Here is a 14,582-nt window from a genome sequence, read left to right as displayed (position 1 = left end):
TGGCTCAGTGGGTTAAGCGTCCAACTCTTGGTTTCAGCTCAGGTCATGATCTCAAGGTTTTGTGAGTTCGAGTCTACATCGGGCTCTGCACAGAGCCTGCTTGGGATTCTCCCTCTCCCTTTCTCTCTGCCCTTCCCCTGCTCATTCTGTCTCTCTCTCAAAAATAAATAAATAAACATAAAAAAATTTAAATATGTAAAAAAAAAATACCCTGGCCCTTGACTTCTCTGTCAGGATAAAGTGAAAAGTGGAGAATACCTCTAATGTTCTGGCTTTCTGGAAGGCTGCTGAAGGAATGGTTTCTGATTTGCCTCACTCAGAATTATGAGTGAATCAGCATAGATTGGATACCTGAAGGCTGCTGAAACTAAAGGAAAGTGGTGGGTAGCTTGCTGCAGCCAACATGGCTTAGTAAAATTGGGAGAAAGGTGCACAATCTAAGCCTTCTCTCTCAGGAGGGAGATACAGAGGGCTGCCCAAGGGAACTGGTATCTATCTTGCCTGACTTCGGGCACTGATAGGAACTGTTATGCTCTGGATGCCTAGCTGCCACTCATTAGAAGAGAGTTGAGTGGCTTGCTTCTGTAGAACCAGCACTTGCAGTGCTATAAATAGACACTAGAGAGCAAAAATTACAAGCCTTTGAAAAGAAGAATGCAAGACTATCTACCTGAGAAACTGTATACAGAGGCACAGAGAAGCTGTATCCCCCCCAAAAAAGTTTCAGAGGCCCCCCAGAATCGTAGCCAAGCAGATTGGTAAGGAGTCTGTAAGACTCTCCTTACAAGAAAGCAAGTCTGTAAAGACTGAGAGAGGTGACTTTAGATGTGCAGATCCCAATATAAAGTTATCAGATGAAGAAACAAATAGATATGGCTTGACCAAAAAATCAAAATAAACCTCCAGAAATCAAACCTAAATAATGAGAGGTATATAATTACCTGATAAAAAATTCAAATTAGCCATCATAAAGATGCTTGATGTGCTCAAGAAAATGATACATGCACAAAATGAGAATATCAACAAAGAGAAAACATGAAACAGAACTAAACAGAAATTTAGGAGCTAAATAATAGAATAATTGAACTAAAAACCTCACTAGAAGGGTTCAACAACAGACTTGAGCAAGGAGAAGAAAGGATAAGTAATTTAGCAATCTGAAATTATTCAAAGAAATACAAAGGAAAAAAATGTTTAAACATCTGAATCTTGATCTCAGCTCAGGTCTTGATTTCAGGGTGTTGAGTTCAAGCCCCACATTGGGCTTAAAAAAATTGGGCAAAGGATTGAATAAATATTTGTCCAAAGACAACACTGGTATACAGAATGATGCTCAACATCACTAATCAAGAAAATGTAAATCAAAACCACAATGATATATCATCTTACACCTGTTACAACGGTATTATTAAAAACAAAATAAAACAAAACAAAAAACAGAGAATAATGTTGACATCCATGTGGAGAAATTGGAACTCCTGTGCACTATAGGTGGTAATTTAAAATAATTCAGCCACTATGGAAAATGGTATAGAGGTTTTTCAGAAAATAAACAATAGAACTACCATATGATCCAGTGATCCCACTTATGCATTATCCTTATCACTGGGAATTGAAATCCAGATATCAAAGAGAGATCTGCATTTCCATGTTTACTGCGGCATTATTTACAATTACCAAGACGCAGAAACAACATAAATGTGTATGGATGAATGAATAAAGAAAATTAAGTAGAAAACAAAATATTATTTAGCCATAAAAAAGAAGGAAATTCTGTCAGGGGTTACAACATGGATGAACCTCGATCACATTAAGTGAAATCAGCCAGTCAGAGAAGGACAGATACTATTTATCTCCACTTATATGAAATAGCCCAAGTTACAGAAAGAAACAGAAAGTAGAATGGTTGTTGCCAATAGTTGGGGAGTGGGGAGGGTTTGTGGGAGAATTGCTATTCACCAGGTATTATCATGCAAGATGTAAAATTTCTAGAGATCTACTGTTCATCATTGTGTTGATAATTAATACTATCTATTGTGCCTCTAGAAAAGAAATTAATTGAGGGTAGACCTAATGTTATGTTTTTACCACAATTAAAAAAATAAAACTTTTGGGGTGCCTGGGTGGATCAGTTGGTTAAGCATACGACTTCAGCTCAGGTCCTGATCTTGTGTTTTATGAGTTCAAGCCCTGTGTCAGGCTTTGTGCTGATAGCTAGGAGCCTGGATTCTGCATCTCCTCGTATCTTTCTGCTTTTCTTCTGCTTACACTCTGTCTCTCTCAAGAGTGAAAAAACATTAAAAAAAATAAAAATAAATGGAACTTTTCCTATCAGTCACCATGAGGACAGTATTGTTACTGCCTTGCCTCTTAATAGCCCAAATTCCAAGCTTCCCTTCACAGTTGGAGCTAGAATCCTGTTGGGTCCTGGGAGGTGATGGACCTCATTCCAGTTAACACACAAATTTCCCATATTTACACATGGAGAGCTAGGGAGGTGGAAACTCCAGAGATTACCCTTCAAAGGTCAGAACATATAAAATTGATCCCAAACAGATTTCCAGATTCTGGGATTAGAAGAAAGGATCCTGACAGGAAATGGTTTGGTTAAAAACTTACACAGATAACTTGGATTATATTTGCACTGTTAAGTACCAATACTTCAGGATATGAATGAAAATTGTTTCTAGATTTAAGTGAGATCTAAATGAGATAAATAACTAAATGAAGATATACTGTTACATAGCAATAATGAAGGATATATATGAGGATATAACTATAGTATAAATAAGTATAAAAACCATTGGAACAAGTGCTACCACAGGTCTGTACCCAAATAGACCACATACAGTCTTGATTTATCAACCCATATTCACAATTTATAATTGAACACAAATGGAACACAAAATATTTTTACATATATTTAATATATTATAAAATACATATAGAACATATATACCATAAAATACTTTATGCATAAATTACTTCATGTAAGATACATAATTACACATATATATAATTTTTAAAATAATTTTTTAACCAGAAACAAAAAAAAATCTAAAAAAAGAATTTAGATATCAATTAAATAATCTTTTGGGTGTTTGATGTAGCCTCTTTGTATGAAATGAATATTTTGGAGGTACTTTGTTAAATCATTTCATAAAATTTTACGGCCTTCATTTTTTAATTTATGTTTACCTTTTGCAAGTAAAGGACTGTTCCTTTTAGTACAGCATAAAATGTTTTCCATCCTCGCTTCCCTCTTGGAGCTAGAAAGGGTAAAAAATGGAAAATGTTATTTGACAGAAAACAGCACTTTAGGAAGAAGTGAAATGATCAACATGGTGTATTTCAATGATCTTGGTTTATTAGCTTCCAAAATTAATAATAAGAACTAAAATATTCTTGAAACGTAACTGTGTAATAGTCAATCTTCCAAAAATGTCTTCCATGTATTATTTCATTTAATCCTCACAATAATAATGTGAGATAGGTACTATGACTCTTGTCTTTTTATAAAACTGAAGCACAGAGAAGTAATCTGCTCATGGTCATACAACTAGGAAGAGGAGAAGCAGGAATCTGAACCCAGGTAGCATGGCTCTATAGTCTGCACTCTAGTAGACATGACTTAAAGACTGGGAAAGCAAAGAGGCATTTTGCAAGTGCATATTAATCCCAGAGAAAGCTTAAAAGCTCATGTACCGGATCATTTATAGCTCTGTCAAAGTTTCTAGAAATCATTAAAGTCTCAGAATATAAAAGGACTCCTCTTGGTATTTCTCCCACATACCTACCAACTGGATTATAACTTTGGCAACCTGCATTACCTCAGCTGCAGATCTTGCCACACTGTAACATAATATTTTTGTTTTAAGTGTCTCTTTCAGGAGACTATGAATGACCTGAGAGCAGGTATCCTTCATTTTTATAATTCATAGTACCTGGCACAGTATATGGCAGTCATTAGGCACCCTCATAAAAAATCTCCAAATTAATGTTCTTTAAGAAGTCCTTACAGGGGCGCCTGGGTGGCTCAGTCAGTTGGGCGTCTGACTTCGGCTCAGGTCATGATCTCGTGGTCCGTGAGTTCGAGCCCCGCGTCGGGCTCTGTGCTGACAGCTCAGAGCCTGGAGCCTGTTTCAGATTCTGTGTCTCCCTCTCTTTGACCCTTCCCCCATTCGTGCTCTGTCTCTGTCTCAAAAATGAATAAACGTTAAAAAAAATAAATAAATAAAAAAAAACTGAAAACTTAAAAAAAAAAAAGAAGTCCTTACATTCCTTTTGTTTATATTTTCCTGGAGTATAAAGTAGAATTCATCTATTTTTTAAAATGTTTATTTATTTTTGAAAGACAGAGAGACAGTGGGAGATGCAGAGAGAGGGAGACACAGAATCTGAAACAGGCCCCAGGCTCTGAGCTGTCAGCACACAGAGCCCGACATGGGGCTTGAACTCACGAACTGTGAGATCACTACCTGAGCAGAAGTCAGAGCCTTAACCAACTGAGCCACCCAGGCATCCCTACAATTTCTCCATTGAATCAATGTATACTTTTACAGAATGTCCTAAAACAAAAACACAGATTAGCAAATATAGTTTACTATTCATTCGTAATCTTAATAAAATTAAAATATATAACTGGAAAATTTTATTACATGAATGACATTTTTCTAAACACGTCTATCCAAATAGGTAGGTACGGTCACTCATTCTTACTCCTTTATCAACTATCTGGCTGCCTTTAGGCTGTCTTTAACTTGGATGCTTGATTAAATTAGGAAGTGCATTATTCTTTTTTTTTTTTTTATTTAAATTTTTTTTTTCAACGTTTATTGATTTTTGGGACAGAGAGAGACAGAGCATGAACGGGGGAGGGACAGAGAGAGAGGGAGACACAGAATCTGAAACAGGCTCCAGGCTCTGAGCCATCAGCCCAGAGCCTGACGCGGGGCTCGAACTCACGGACCATGAGATGGTGACCTGGCTGAAGTCGGACACTTAACCGACTGCGCCACCCAGGCGCCCCAGGAAGTGCATTATTCTTAAGCAAATCCTTTAAATCTCCTTTGACTGAAGACTCAAGAATCCTTAGGGTTGGCAACTGTGTTAATATCCACCTACAGAACACAGGTGCCCCTGCCAACACTATACTGATATATCCACCTGGCAAAGAAGGACTCAAAACATCTGCTCTGCAGGTTTCTGGGGGAAATTTAAAAAAACCAAAAAACCAAAAAGCAAAACAAAACAAAACAAAAAACAACAACCAAAAACAAACCATCCCATCTGTTTCCACTATGCAAGGTTTAAAAGTATGTACTCAAAAATAAGTGAACAAAAACAGTACACCATTATCTCCTTTATAAAGAGAATCACAGATCATTTATACATATCTATATATAATATATAGATATTATGTATATTATATATAAATGTTATATAATACAGTATATATATAATTTATATGTGTATATATCATATATATGTATATATCATATATATATATATATATATACACACTGAATATTGACTGTACTGTTAAATAGATGTCAAATTCTGATACAGCTGATGTGACAACAGTGCACACAGAAACACAGAAGTGACCACAGGAACTAATGCAGAGCAGGACCAAAGGCAGCGTGGTGTGCCGAACCCACCAGACTAGAAAGCAGACCAGCTGGTTTCTAGCCCTGTCTTAAACCCATCTCACCCAAAACTTTAACTGAGTAACTTCTAACCGATCCACCAACTTTTCAAAAATTTGGATGTTTCATTTAAAATCATGGATAATTTACCTAAGTTAAGGCAAAGAACTAGCTAATGCTGGAAAGGAACTTAGAGAAAACTGTTTTTCCCTCTTACTTTTTGTTGTTGTTTAACATCTTTAATCCCCATCACCTACCCATTCCCCCCATCCAAATCGTCTCTGGTAACCATCAGTTTAGTTCTCTACACTTAAGAGTCTGTTTCTTCCTTTGTCTCTGTCTCTTTCTCTCTTGGTTTTATTTCTTAAATTTCACTTATGAGTAATGGTATTCATATGGTATTTGTCTTTCTCTGACTGACTTATTTCACTTAGCATTATGTTCTCTAGATCCATCCATGTTGTTGCAGATGACAAGGTTTCATTCTTTTTTATGGCTGAGTAATATTATATATACTTCTTTATCCATTTATCTATTGAAGGACACTTGGGCTGCTTCTGCAATTTGGCTACTGTAAATAATGCCACAATAATGCCACAATAAACATAGGGGTGCATATATCCTTTTGAATTAGTGTTGTTATATTTTTTGAGTAAATACCCAGTACTGTGATTACTAAATTATAGGGTAGTTCTATTTTTAATTTAAATTTTTAATTTTTTGAGGAAAATTTTCACAGTGTACGTACCTGCCTGCATTCCTACCAATAGTGAGGGAGGGTTCCTTTTTTTCCACATTCTCACCAACACCTGCTTTTTCTAGTGTTGTTGATTTTAGCCATCTGACAGGCATGAGGTAATATTACATTGTAGTTTTGTATCCTATGACTTATGATTGGAGCATTTAGTATATTTATATGCAAAGTAATTAGTGATAGATGTGTACTTATTGCCATTTTGTTACTTGTTTTGGGCTTATTCTTGTAGTTTTTCTCCTATCCTTTCTTCTCTTGCTCTCTTTCACGGTTTACTGGCTTTCTTTAGTGATATACAGTAAAACCTTGGATTGTGAATAACTTGTTTCTGTGAGTGTTCTGCAGGATAAGCAAGCATTTCTAATAAATTTTAACTTGATAAATGAGCAATATCTTGCAATACAAGTAGTATGTGATGCCTAATGTCACATGATCACACCTGAGCCAATGGTTCTTCTCTCTCTCACTGCGGGATTATGGGTGATCATCAATGCAATGTCACATTTGTGGTAAATCCTCAAAAGAAGGCAAAAGCAAGTGGCATTGGATAGGCTCCCTTTTAAAACTGCACAAAACGAAAAAGATTCCACACCCGTGATTCTGTTAGTGATAGTGAAAGTTGTCCTATAAAATAACCCTTCTTTCTCGTCTCCCTTGCACCAGCCATGAAGGTTTTCAAAGTTAAGTGTAGGTTAATTTTTTTCTTTATAGTTTTTATTTTATTATTTTGTATTATATTACAGTATTGTAATCATTTTTATATGAATATTTTTGGGTTGTGGAAAGCATCATCTGAGTTTCCACTATTTCTTATGGGGAAATTCATTTTGACTCACAAATGCTTTGGATCACAATTTGGAACAAATTATGCTCACAAACCAAGGTTTTACTGTACTTGGATTTCTTCCTCATTCTTTGCATATCTATTCGTGGTTTTTAATTTGTGACTGCCATTAGTTTGTATAACATCTTCCACATACAGCAGTCTCTGTTATGTTGATGGTCACTTAAGTTGGAAAACATTCTTTACTCCTCTCACCCCCACAATTTATGTATATAGTGTCATATTTTACATCCTTTTATCTTGTGACTCCCTTGACTGGTTTTTACAGATTTACTTATTTTTACTCCTTTTGTGTTTCTTACTTTTCATACTCTCACTTATGGTCTTTCCTTTCCACTCAAAGGGTGCCTTTTAATATTTCTTGTAGGGTTTGTTTAGTTGTCATGAAATCCTTTATTTTTTGTTTGTCTGAGACACTGTCATTCTACTCTAAATGATAGCCTTGCTGGATAGAGTATTCTTGGATACAGATTTTTCTCTTTCAGCACTTCAAATGTATCATGTCACTGCCTTCTGGCCTACAAAGTTTCTCCTGAAAAACCTGCTGATTACCTTATGGGGTTTCCCTTATATGGGATTTCCACTCAGATTATGATCCCAGGGTCATGGGATCGAGCCCTGTGTCAGGCTCTGCACTGAGTGTAAAGTCTGTTTAAGATTCTCTCTCTCTCTCTTTCCCTCTGCCCCTCTCCCCTGCTTGCATGCACTCTCTGAAATTAAAAACAAAACAAAAAAAAACCCCCAAAAAATATAAAAAAATAAACATGATGGGAGGAATGAATGAGAGTTCTATTTGGAAACCCAATGTCACCTACTGAAAGGCTTTAAATTATAAGGGTGATAGGGAGTTGGTAAGTAGGTTTTAAAAATACCTAGGTGTCTACTGTAAAAAGGTGTTTACAGAACTCTATCAAAAGACATGATTTTATGCACTAGACTATGCTTTCATAGCTGTTTTTAATATGCATACTCAAAGTTCAAAGACACTTACCTTCTTTTTGAGAATACAAAGATTTTAGAATATTTTGTTCTCATCATCTGCCTCCAACCTTACATGATAATGGTACCTATTACTTTTGTTTGTTTTTTTAACACTACCAAAAAAGACATCATTATTTTTGTATGTGTCTATAAACTCCCATTGTCTATATATACTTTCATGTTTACATTTATTCATTAACACTTTCTGTACCTCAGATTTCTTTTTGAGGTCATGTTCAATTAATTCTCTAAATTTATACTTAGAAGTTCCTTTTGTGAGGGTTGTTTTGATGGGAAATCATTTTCTACTTTTGTTTACATAAAAATGTCTTTATTTCATTAAAAATTCTGGGTTGACAATTCAATTTCCTTATGAAGATATAATTTCACTACCTTTTGATCTCACTATTGTTTCAATGTCTATCTTGACTCTAGTTGTTATGTCTAAGAAGAGGTTTCTTTAAATTGATCCAGCTTGATGTTCTTTGGGCTGTGTGTCATTTCCAAATTCTTGTAGTTATTAGATCTTTGAATATTGTGTCTCCTCCATTTTCTCCACTATTTTAACCTCTGACACTCTTTTAATTGCATTCCACAGGTTTTTTTTTTTTTACCTGTTCTCTCTTATATTCTTTTTATTTTTCTATGCTAAAAGCTGTGTAATTTTATCTCCAATTCTCCTTGGATACCCAGATCCAGAGATACTCTGAAGGTATAGCACCCCTAGGGTTAGCTTCCTGTCCTAGATTTGTACTCATATTTTTTTCCTGGCCTCATAGGATTTCCCTTTCATTGTTATAGTCATCCATTCTTTTAAAAGCTATGTTAAAATACCTCATCATTTTTAGATGTTTTATAATGGAAAATTTGGAATTTGTAGGCTGTTGTATTGTCAAAATAGACCCTCTAGCTCTTTTTTCTTTAAAGAATTTTTTTGTAGAGAATTTTGTAATCTAGAAACAATTCATGAGAAGAATACAGTAAGTGCTGAGGACAAGATGAGAGGAATCATAACACAGAACACAAGGGAGGAAGCAATTACAATTGTCCAGATGAGAGAAAAAGGCCAAAATATGGGCAGAAGTACACAATAAATAAACTAAAGAAATAAAAAGGGGAAAGGCAGTAATGTTAACTGAGCACCTATATCCAGTGCTCTGAGCATTGGGCTAGCATTTAAAATGTACACTATATTTGATCTAAACAATCCTTAGTTTAGGTATTATTGCCTCTTTTCACATTAATGTCTCCTAAGCTACACTTGCAGTCCTAAAGGTAGAGTAAGCTACTGAGAAGGCTACCTGTCTAAGGATTTCAGAGCTACTGTATAGGGCAATTCAGCCAAGGAAACGTATTCTAAGGCTACACTGAGAAGGAGAAACTGTGCAAGTGGTAATCTTTTATAAATGATCAAGCCTGCTACTCCAGTGAGATAAATATAATGGATAGGGAAAGGAGAAGTCCAGACAGGAGGGGGATACAAATACAAAGTATATTCTCTAATATCACTGAACTCAGGGACTTTCAAAGGTATTCTTGCTCATGGCTATGAACCTAAGAACTGAGGCATGATCCCTGCATCTGCCCTCTCAGATGTGACCAGCCCAAAATTTCTGTGGAGTACTAACTCTCATAGCAATAACAATTACAGCTGTGGTAATAGCACATATTGTTTTAAGCACTGTTCCAAAACTTGATATGAATTAACTAAAGCCTACAACTTCATAAGGAAGCAATTATTATAATCTCTATTTTACAGATGTGGGATCCAAAATCCCATCTAACCTGCAACACTTGGTTCCCACAGCACTGGCCACATTTACTCTGGTTTGTATGCAGGGAAAAGACCAGTTAAACCAGACTCAGTATACAATGTCTTGGTTAACTCTGAGATACTGGAGTTATCTTCAAATTATTTATGATCTAAAGCATGAACACTGACCAGTCAGGAAAGACACTGTCCAATCAGGACTGAAGGGACACCCATAGTAAATAGTCTGTACAACTGAACCAGTACATATATTCCCTATCAGTCCTGCCTGGGAGAATGTTTCCTGCCCACCGTAGGTTAAAATAAGAAAGAAGAAAAGTCAAACAAAACTCTGTGATTATTGTCCTACATCTCACCCATACACACACACACACACACACACACACACACACACACACACACAAATACACATTTCTGTAAAAGAGAAATTGGCAGTTGTTCCAAAGATAGGTGATATTGGAACTATTATGAAATCTTCAATATTAGAAACCAGCTCTTGTTAATGTTCTTATCTTACCTTCATTATACAGTTGAAGAAGTCTTTTTGGAAATATAAAATAACAATACCTTGGCTTCAATTATTGCCATTGGTCTTTGTAAAATAGTTAAATTACCTGGGACCAAAAGCACAGGTTGTCACCATTATTTCATAAAGAGGAAGGAATCAGAAAATGTTCCCGAGCAATAAAATATTAAGTAAAGATTGATACTGAATATATGCCAGAAAATAAACCTATGTATTTTTTGTAGTCTACCAAAAGGTATACGCTTCATGTAAAAGTTTATATTTGCATGCTATACTCTGCAACTTTAATTTTTTTCTGAACCAAACTGGGAAGAAATTGTGGCTAGGATCTTAGTGTCCCAATTTTTCTATTTTATTCAAAAAGGAATGATTTTTTTCCTACATCAAAATAGATTAATCCTGCTTCTGGCCGCTGTGGGGAATAAGCTTAGGAACTCCCTGAGTTTTCACCGACTGGTTAACAAGGCATAAAGAATTAGAAAGCCATAGGATGTACACACCCAAGTTTGGGTAAACAAGAGTAGGTAAATAAAATTAGGTAAATGGGCAAAGGCCCCCAGTATAGGTAAAGCAAGGCAAAGGTCCCAGTGTAGGACAAAGGTATAAGAATAGGGAAATCTCAGGATGAAAACATCCAAGATGAGGTAAACAAGATTAGGTATTCAGGGCAGAAATGCCCCCAATTTAGTACAATAGCAGAAAGCTGCTTTCGTAGGAAGGAAGGACCAAATTAGGTAAACAGGTAAATAGGACTATAGACCTCTGCAGGGCAAAATTGCCCAGGGGGAGCTAATTAGCAAAAGAAAGGTGCCTTGTTGACCCTGAGGTAGCATGCTCATTCTTGTCCCCTAGGCCAGTTTAGGGAAGCAGAAGTGTTGCCTCATGTTTCCTGTAAACAACCCTTCACCTGGCACCAGAATCTTGTTTGTATTGACCCAAACTCCTAACACCGCATATATTCAAAACCCCCTTTCCCTTATGCCCATGAGTTAATGTTCACAATTTCATTGTCTCTGCACGCCCATCACCACGTTTGTAAGCTTCTGATCCTAATAAAAATGGAGCAAGGACCCTTACTCGGGGCTCTTGTCTCCTCCCAGACATTAGCTTCTCTCGCATTTTTAATCCTGTCTTGCTGGACAAGACAGAACTCCAGACCCAGAGTCTATGACAAGCCACTTCGTACTTTGGATTCCCTAATCCACAACTTTTTGCTTTTATTCAAGTTTAATATCAGAAAGACTTAATATGTATGGAAAGGCATAGTATGTACATTGCCTATTTTTTTCTTTTAATACTCTAACCTTTCTTTCCTGTCTGTTGGCTTGAAAAGCATTCTTCTACTGCCCCAATAAAATGACAAAAATACCATCTTCCCCAAAGAGTAGAGGTCAGTAAGAACACTAATGAGAAATAATTCTTGAGTAAGGCCTGAAAGCTAACATTTTTGGTCCTACCAGGTTTGAACAAAGGGAAACATGAGAATGTGATGGTTCTATGCACATTATCTTCAATTTCCTTACTTTAATGAAGAAATGCATTTAAAATATAATGTAATACCACTGGTGGCATTCCAAAATAAATCCTTGCTGAACTTGGAAACAAAGATGTGCTCAGCAAAGCTCTTCTATACTAATATAATTGGGATACATTTATATTAGATTTGTAAAAAGCACAAGACATTTTTAAAGGTGCTTTATTTCTCTAGTGACAGCATCTGAAAATTGGGAAAAATTCTTAAAGTATTTTCTTTACAGAATAAAGAGGTATGCTACCTTGGTAGCAGGCAGACTCATAAATTCTACACCACTGAGGGCTGAAAGTACAGCATACGGTGAGGGGAGGGGGAATGCTTTCTGCAACTGATTTGCAAAGGACTTAGATTCATAAATGACAGCCCTACAAAACATTAAAGAATTGAAGGGTGATCTTTGTATATTTATCCCTAATTTTCTTTCATAAACATCCTCAGGGACCACCATAACTACTATTAAATCTTTATAGAGTGTAAAGGTCAAGAGGAGGTCACCCAAAATGTGCCGCTTTGGTGTATCAATTATTTTCAATAAAAGTTACTTAAGAAAGAACCAATGCAAAAAGAACACTCTAAACCCTCCCTTCTTTGTCTCCAGAAAACAAGATATAAATCTCTCATGTGAAAGGTACCCTTCTTGTTCGGAGTAAAGATATCCTTATCACCAGAGATACAAAATTTAGAGCAGAGAAGGCTATATTAACAACCCTTGTTACTTTTTACTAATTTACTACCCCAGCCCAATTCTATTTAGCATCCCTTATTAACTGAAGCTCCCAAAGTTAAGTTTTCTTTGTTGTGTCAATCTATCACAGATTTATTGTCTGTTTGTCTAAAAAGTATAAAACCTGCCTACCTTGGTCATTTCTTCAATTATAGGACTTCTGTTTGCATGTAATAAAACTTTGGTTTTTTCTCCTGTTAATGTCTCATGTCAATTTACTTCTTAGTCAAGAAGGACCCTGATGGGCACAAGAAAAATAATTTCTTCATTCCCTACAGTAGGCATAGTTGGCAAGATAAAATTCTACTTGATATTTGCTCCAAAGATTCTGCAGCTTTCAGATCTTGGGACATCTTATGTATAGCCTATAAAAGATAAGGTTCCTTACCATGGTAGCTTCCAGGAATCTATCTGCAGAGTCCAATGGAGCAAGAGTGGTAAGAATATATTTTCCCTTTCTCTAAATTTAGATTAGGAGGAAAAAATACTGTAGAATTGGTTCCTTAGGCTTAGTGACTCTTGGTAAAAAATTGGTAGAATGCTCTTGGTTTTACTGATCCATTTCTTTCCAGAGATGGTCATTGTCTTGTCTGTGTCCTTTGTGTTGTTTGTCACATATAGGTATTACAACAGGGCAGAACACAGGGACTGGCTCTATAAGCCTGCTGTTGGAGCCTGGCTTACAGACTTAGTTCATGGCTTTCATCAAACTAGCATCTGCTTTAGGGAGCCCCTCCCTAAAGAATGTGGTGAAAACCTCAAGACAAGGGAAAGTAACCTGGCTATGTGTGCATACATGACATTCCTCACAATTCTGTAATGCAGACTGCCCATTTAGACTGTATGTTACCATATACGGGAGACAAAGGAGCAAGAACTGTACAAAAGGCAACCCACCCACACCCCACCCTGCTGTTCTCAGGGCTCAGCCTTTTGGGGTCTTAGCCCACTGAGCCTGTGCTGGCATGAATAAAGCTGCATCCTGGAAAGAAAAGCCTTGCTTGGTGTCCCAACTCTCTGTGTGTTTTTATCCTGCTACATTTCTTGGGGGCTTGGGTCTGGGATTCGGAGATGGTGCATTTCTACCTCCTTTTTCACAGGGGTGGGAACCTCGGAGTGCTAGGAGAAGTGACCAGTGGACCACTTGATCTGTAGGAGAACTAGCTCCTCCCAGTGTGCTGGGGCAAGGACCCCAGATGCACAACAGAACCTGGTGAGGCCCAGAAACCAGCTCAGGGAGCGCTGTCCACCAGACTGGTAAGAACCAGGGTTTGTTTTGGTAGACCTATTCTTGAGAGGCTGAAGGGGAGCCTGATCACCTCCCAGAGTTGCCCAAGTGGTTCCACAAGGAATGAAACTGCAACTCTAAGGCGCTGGGCACTGGGCAGCAGGGTAGAGTCACTGTGTGACTGTGTGTGAATGAGACAGCGGAATGGGCTGTTCAATGGGCTGAAGCGAGTGGTGAGTCTTGATCCGTGGTTACATGGTGACCTCATATGGCTTAGGGCGGCATCAGATTTCCTCGGGAGTCTATCCAGGTCAGGGCTTGATATGAAATCTGACAATGCTAAGAGGAGACTGAAATATCTCTGAGAGGAGAGCAGCTGGAAACGGACAAAGTGAGCATGCGTCCTCTCCAAATTAGACCCTTCCCCTTTTTTCCTCTCTTGTACATTAAAGTTGTCCTTTAGGGGGAGGAAATGGGTAGAAAGCAGAGTAAACCAACTCCCCTAGAGTGTATGTTGAGGAATTTCAAAAAGGGATATTCAGGAGATTAGGGTGTGAGATGAACCCCTGGAA

The 14,582-nt window shown here is 37.1% G+C and overlaps 1 protein-coding gene across 9 annotated transcripts in view; it reads right to left on the bottom strand.

Moving 5' to 3' along the window:
• PSD3 (pleckstrin and Sec7 domain containing 3) overlaps positions 1-14,582 on the bottom strand; it is a 796,552-nt gene that overhangs the window by 101,032 nt on the left and 680,938 nt on the right. For all 9 annotated transcript variants that reach the window (XM_049632446.1, XM_049632450.1, XM_049632452.1 and 6 more), the window contains one exon: positions 3,199-3,269. In XM_049632446.1, coding sequence (XP_049488403.1) covers positions 3,199-3,269 — 71 coding nt within the window. The remainder of the gene's footprint in view (positions 1-3,198; positions 3,270-14,582) is intronic.

This window comes from Panthera uncia, chromosome B1, assembly GCF_023721935.1.
Source record: "Panthera uncia isolate 11264 chromosome B1, Puncia_PCG_1.0, whole genome shotgun sequence".
Taxonomy (NCBI): domain Eukaryota; kingdom Metazoa; phylum Chordata; class Mammalia; order Carnivora; family Felidae; genus Panthera; species Panthera uncia.
Note: the sequence above shows the minus strand (reverse complement) of the source record. Positions and strands in the feature narration are given on the sequence as shown.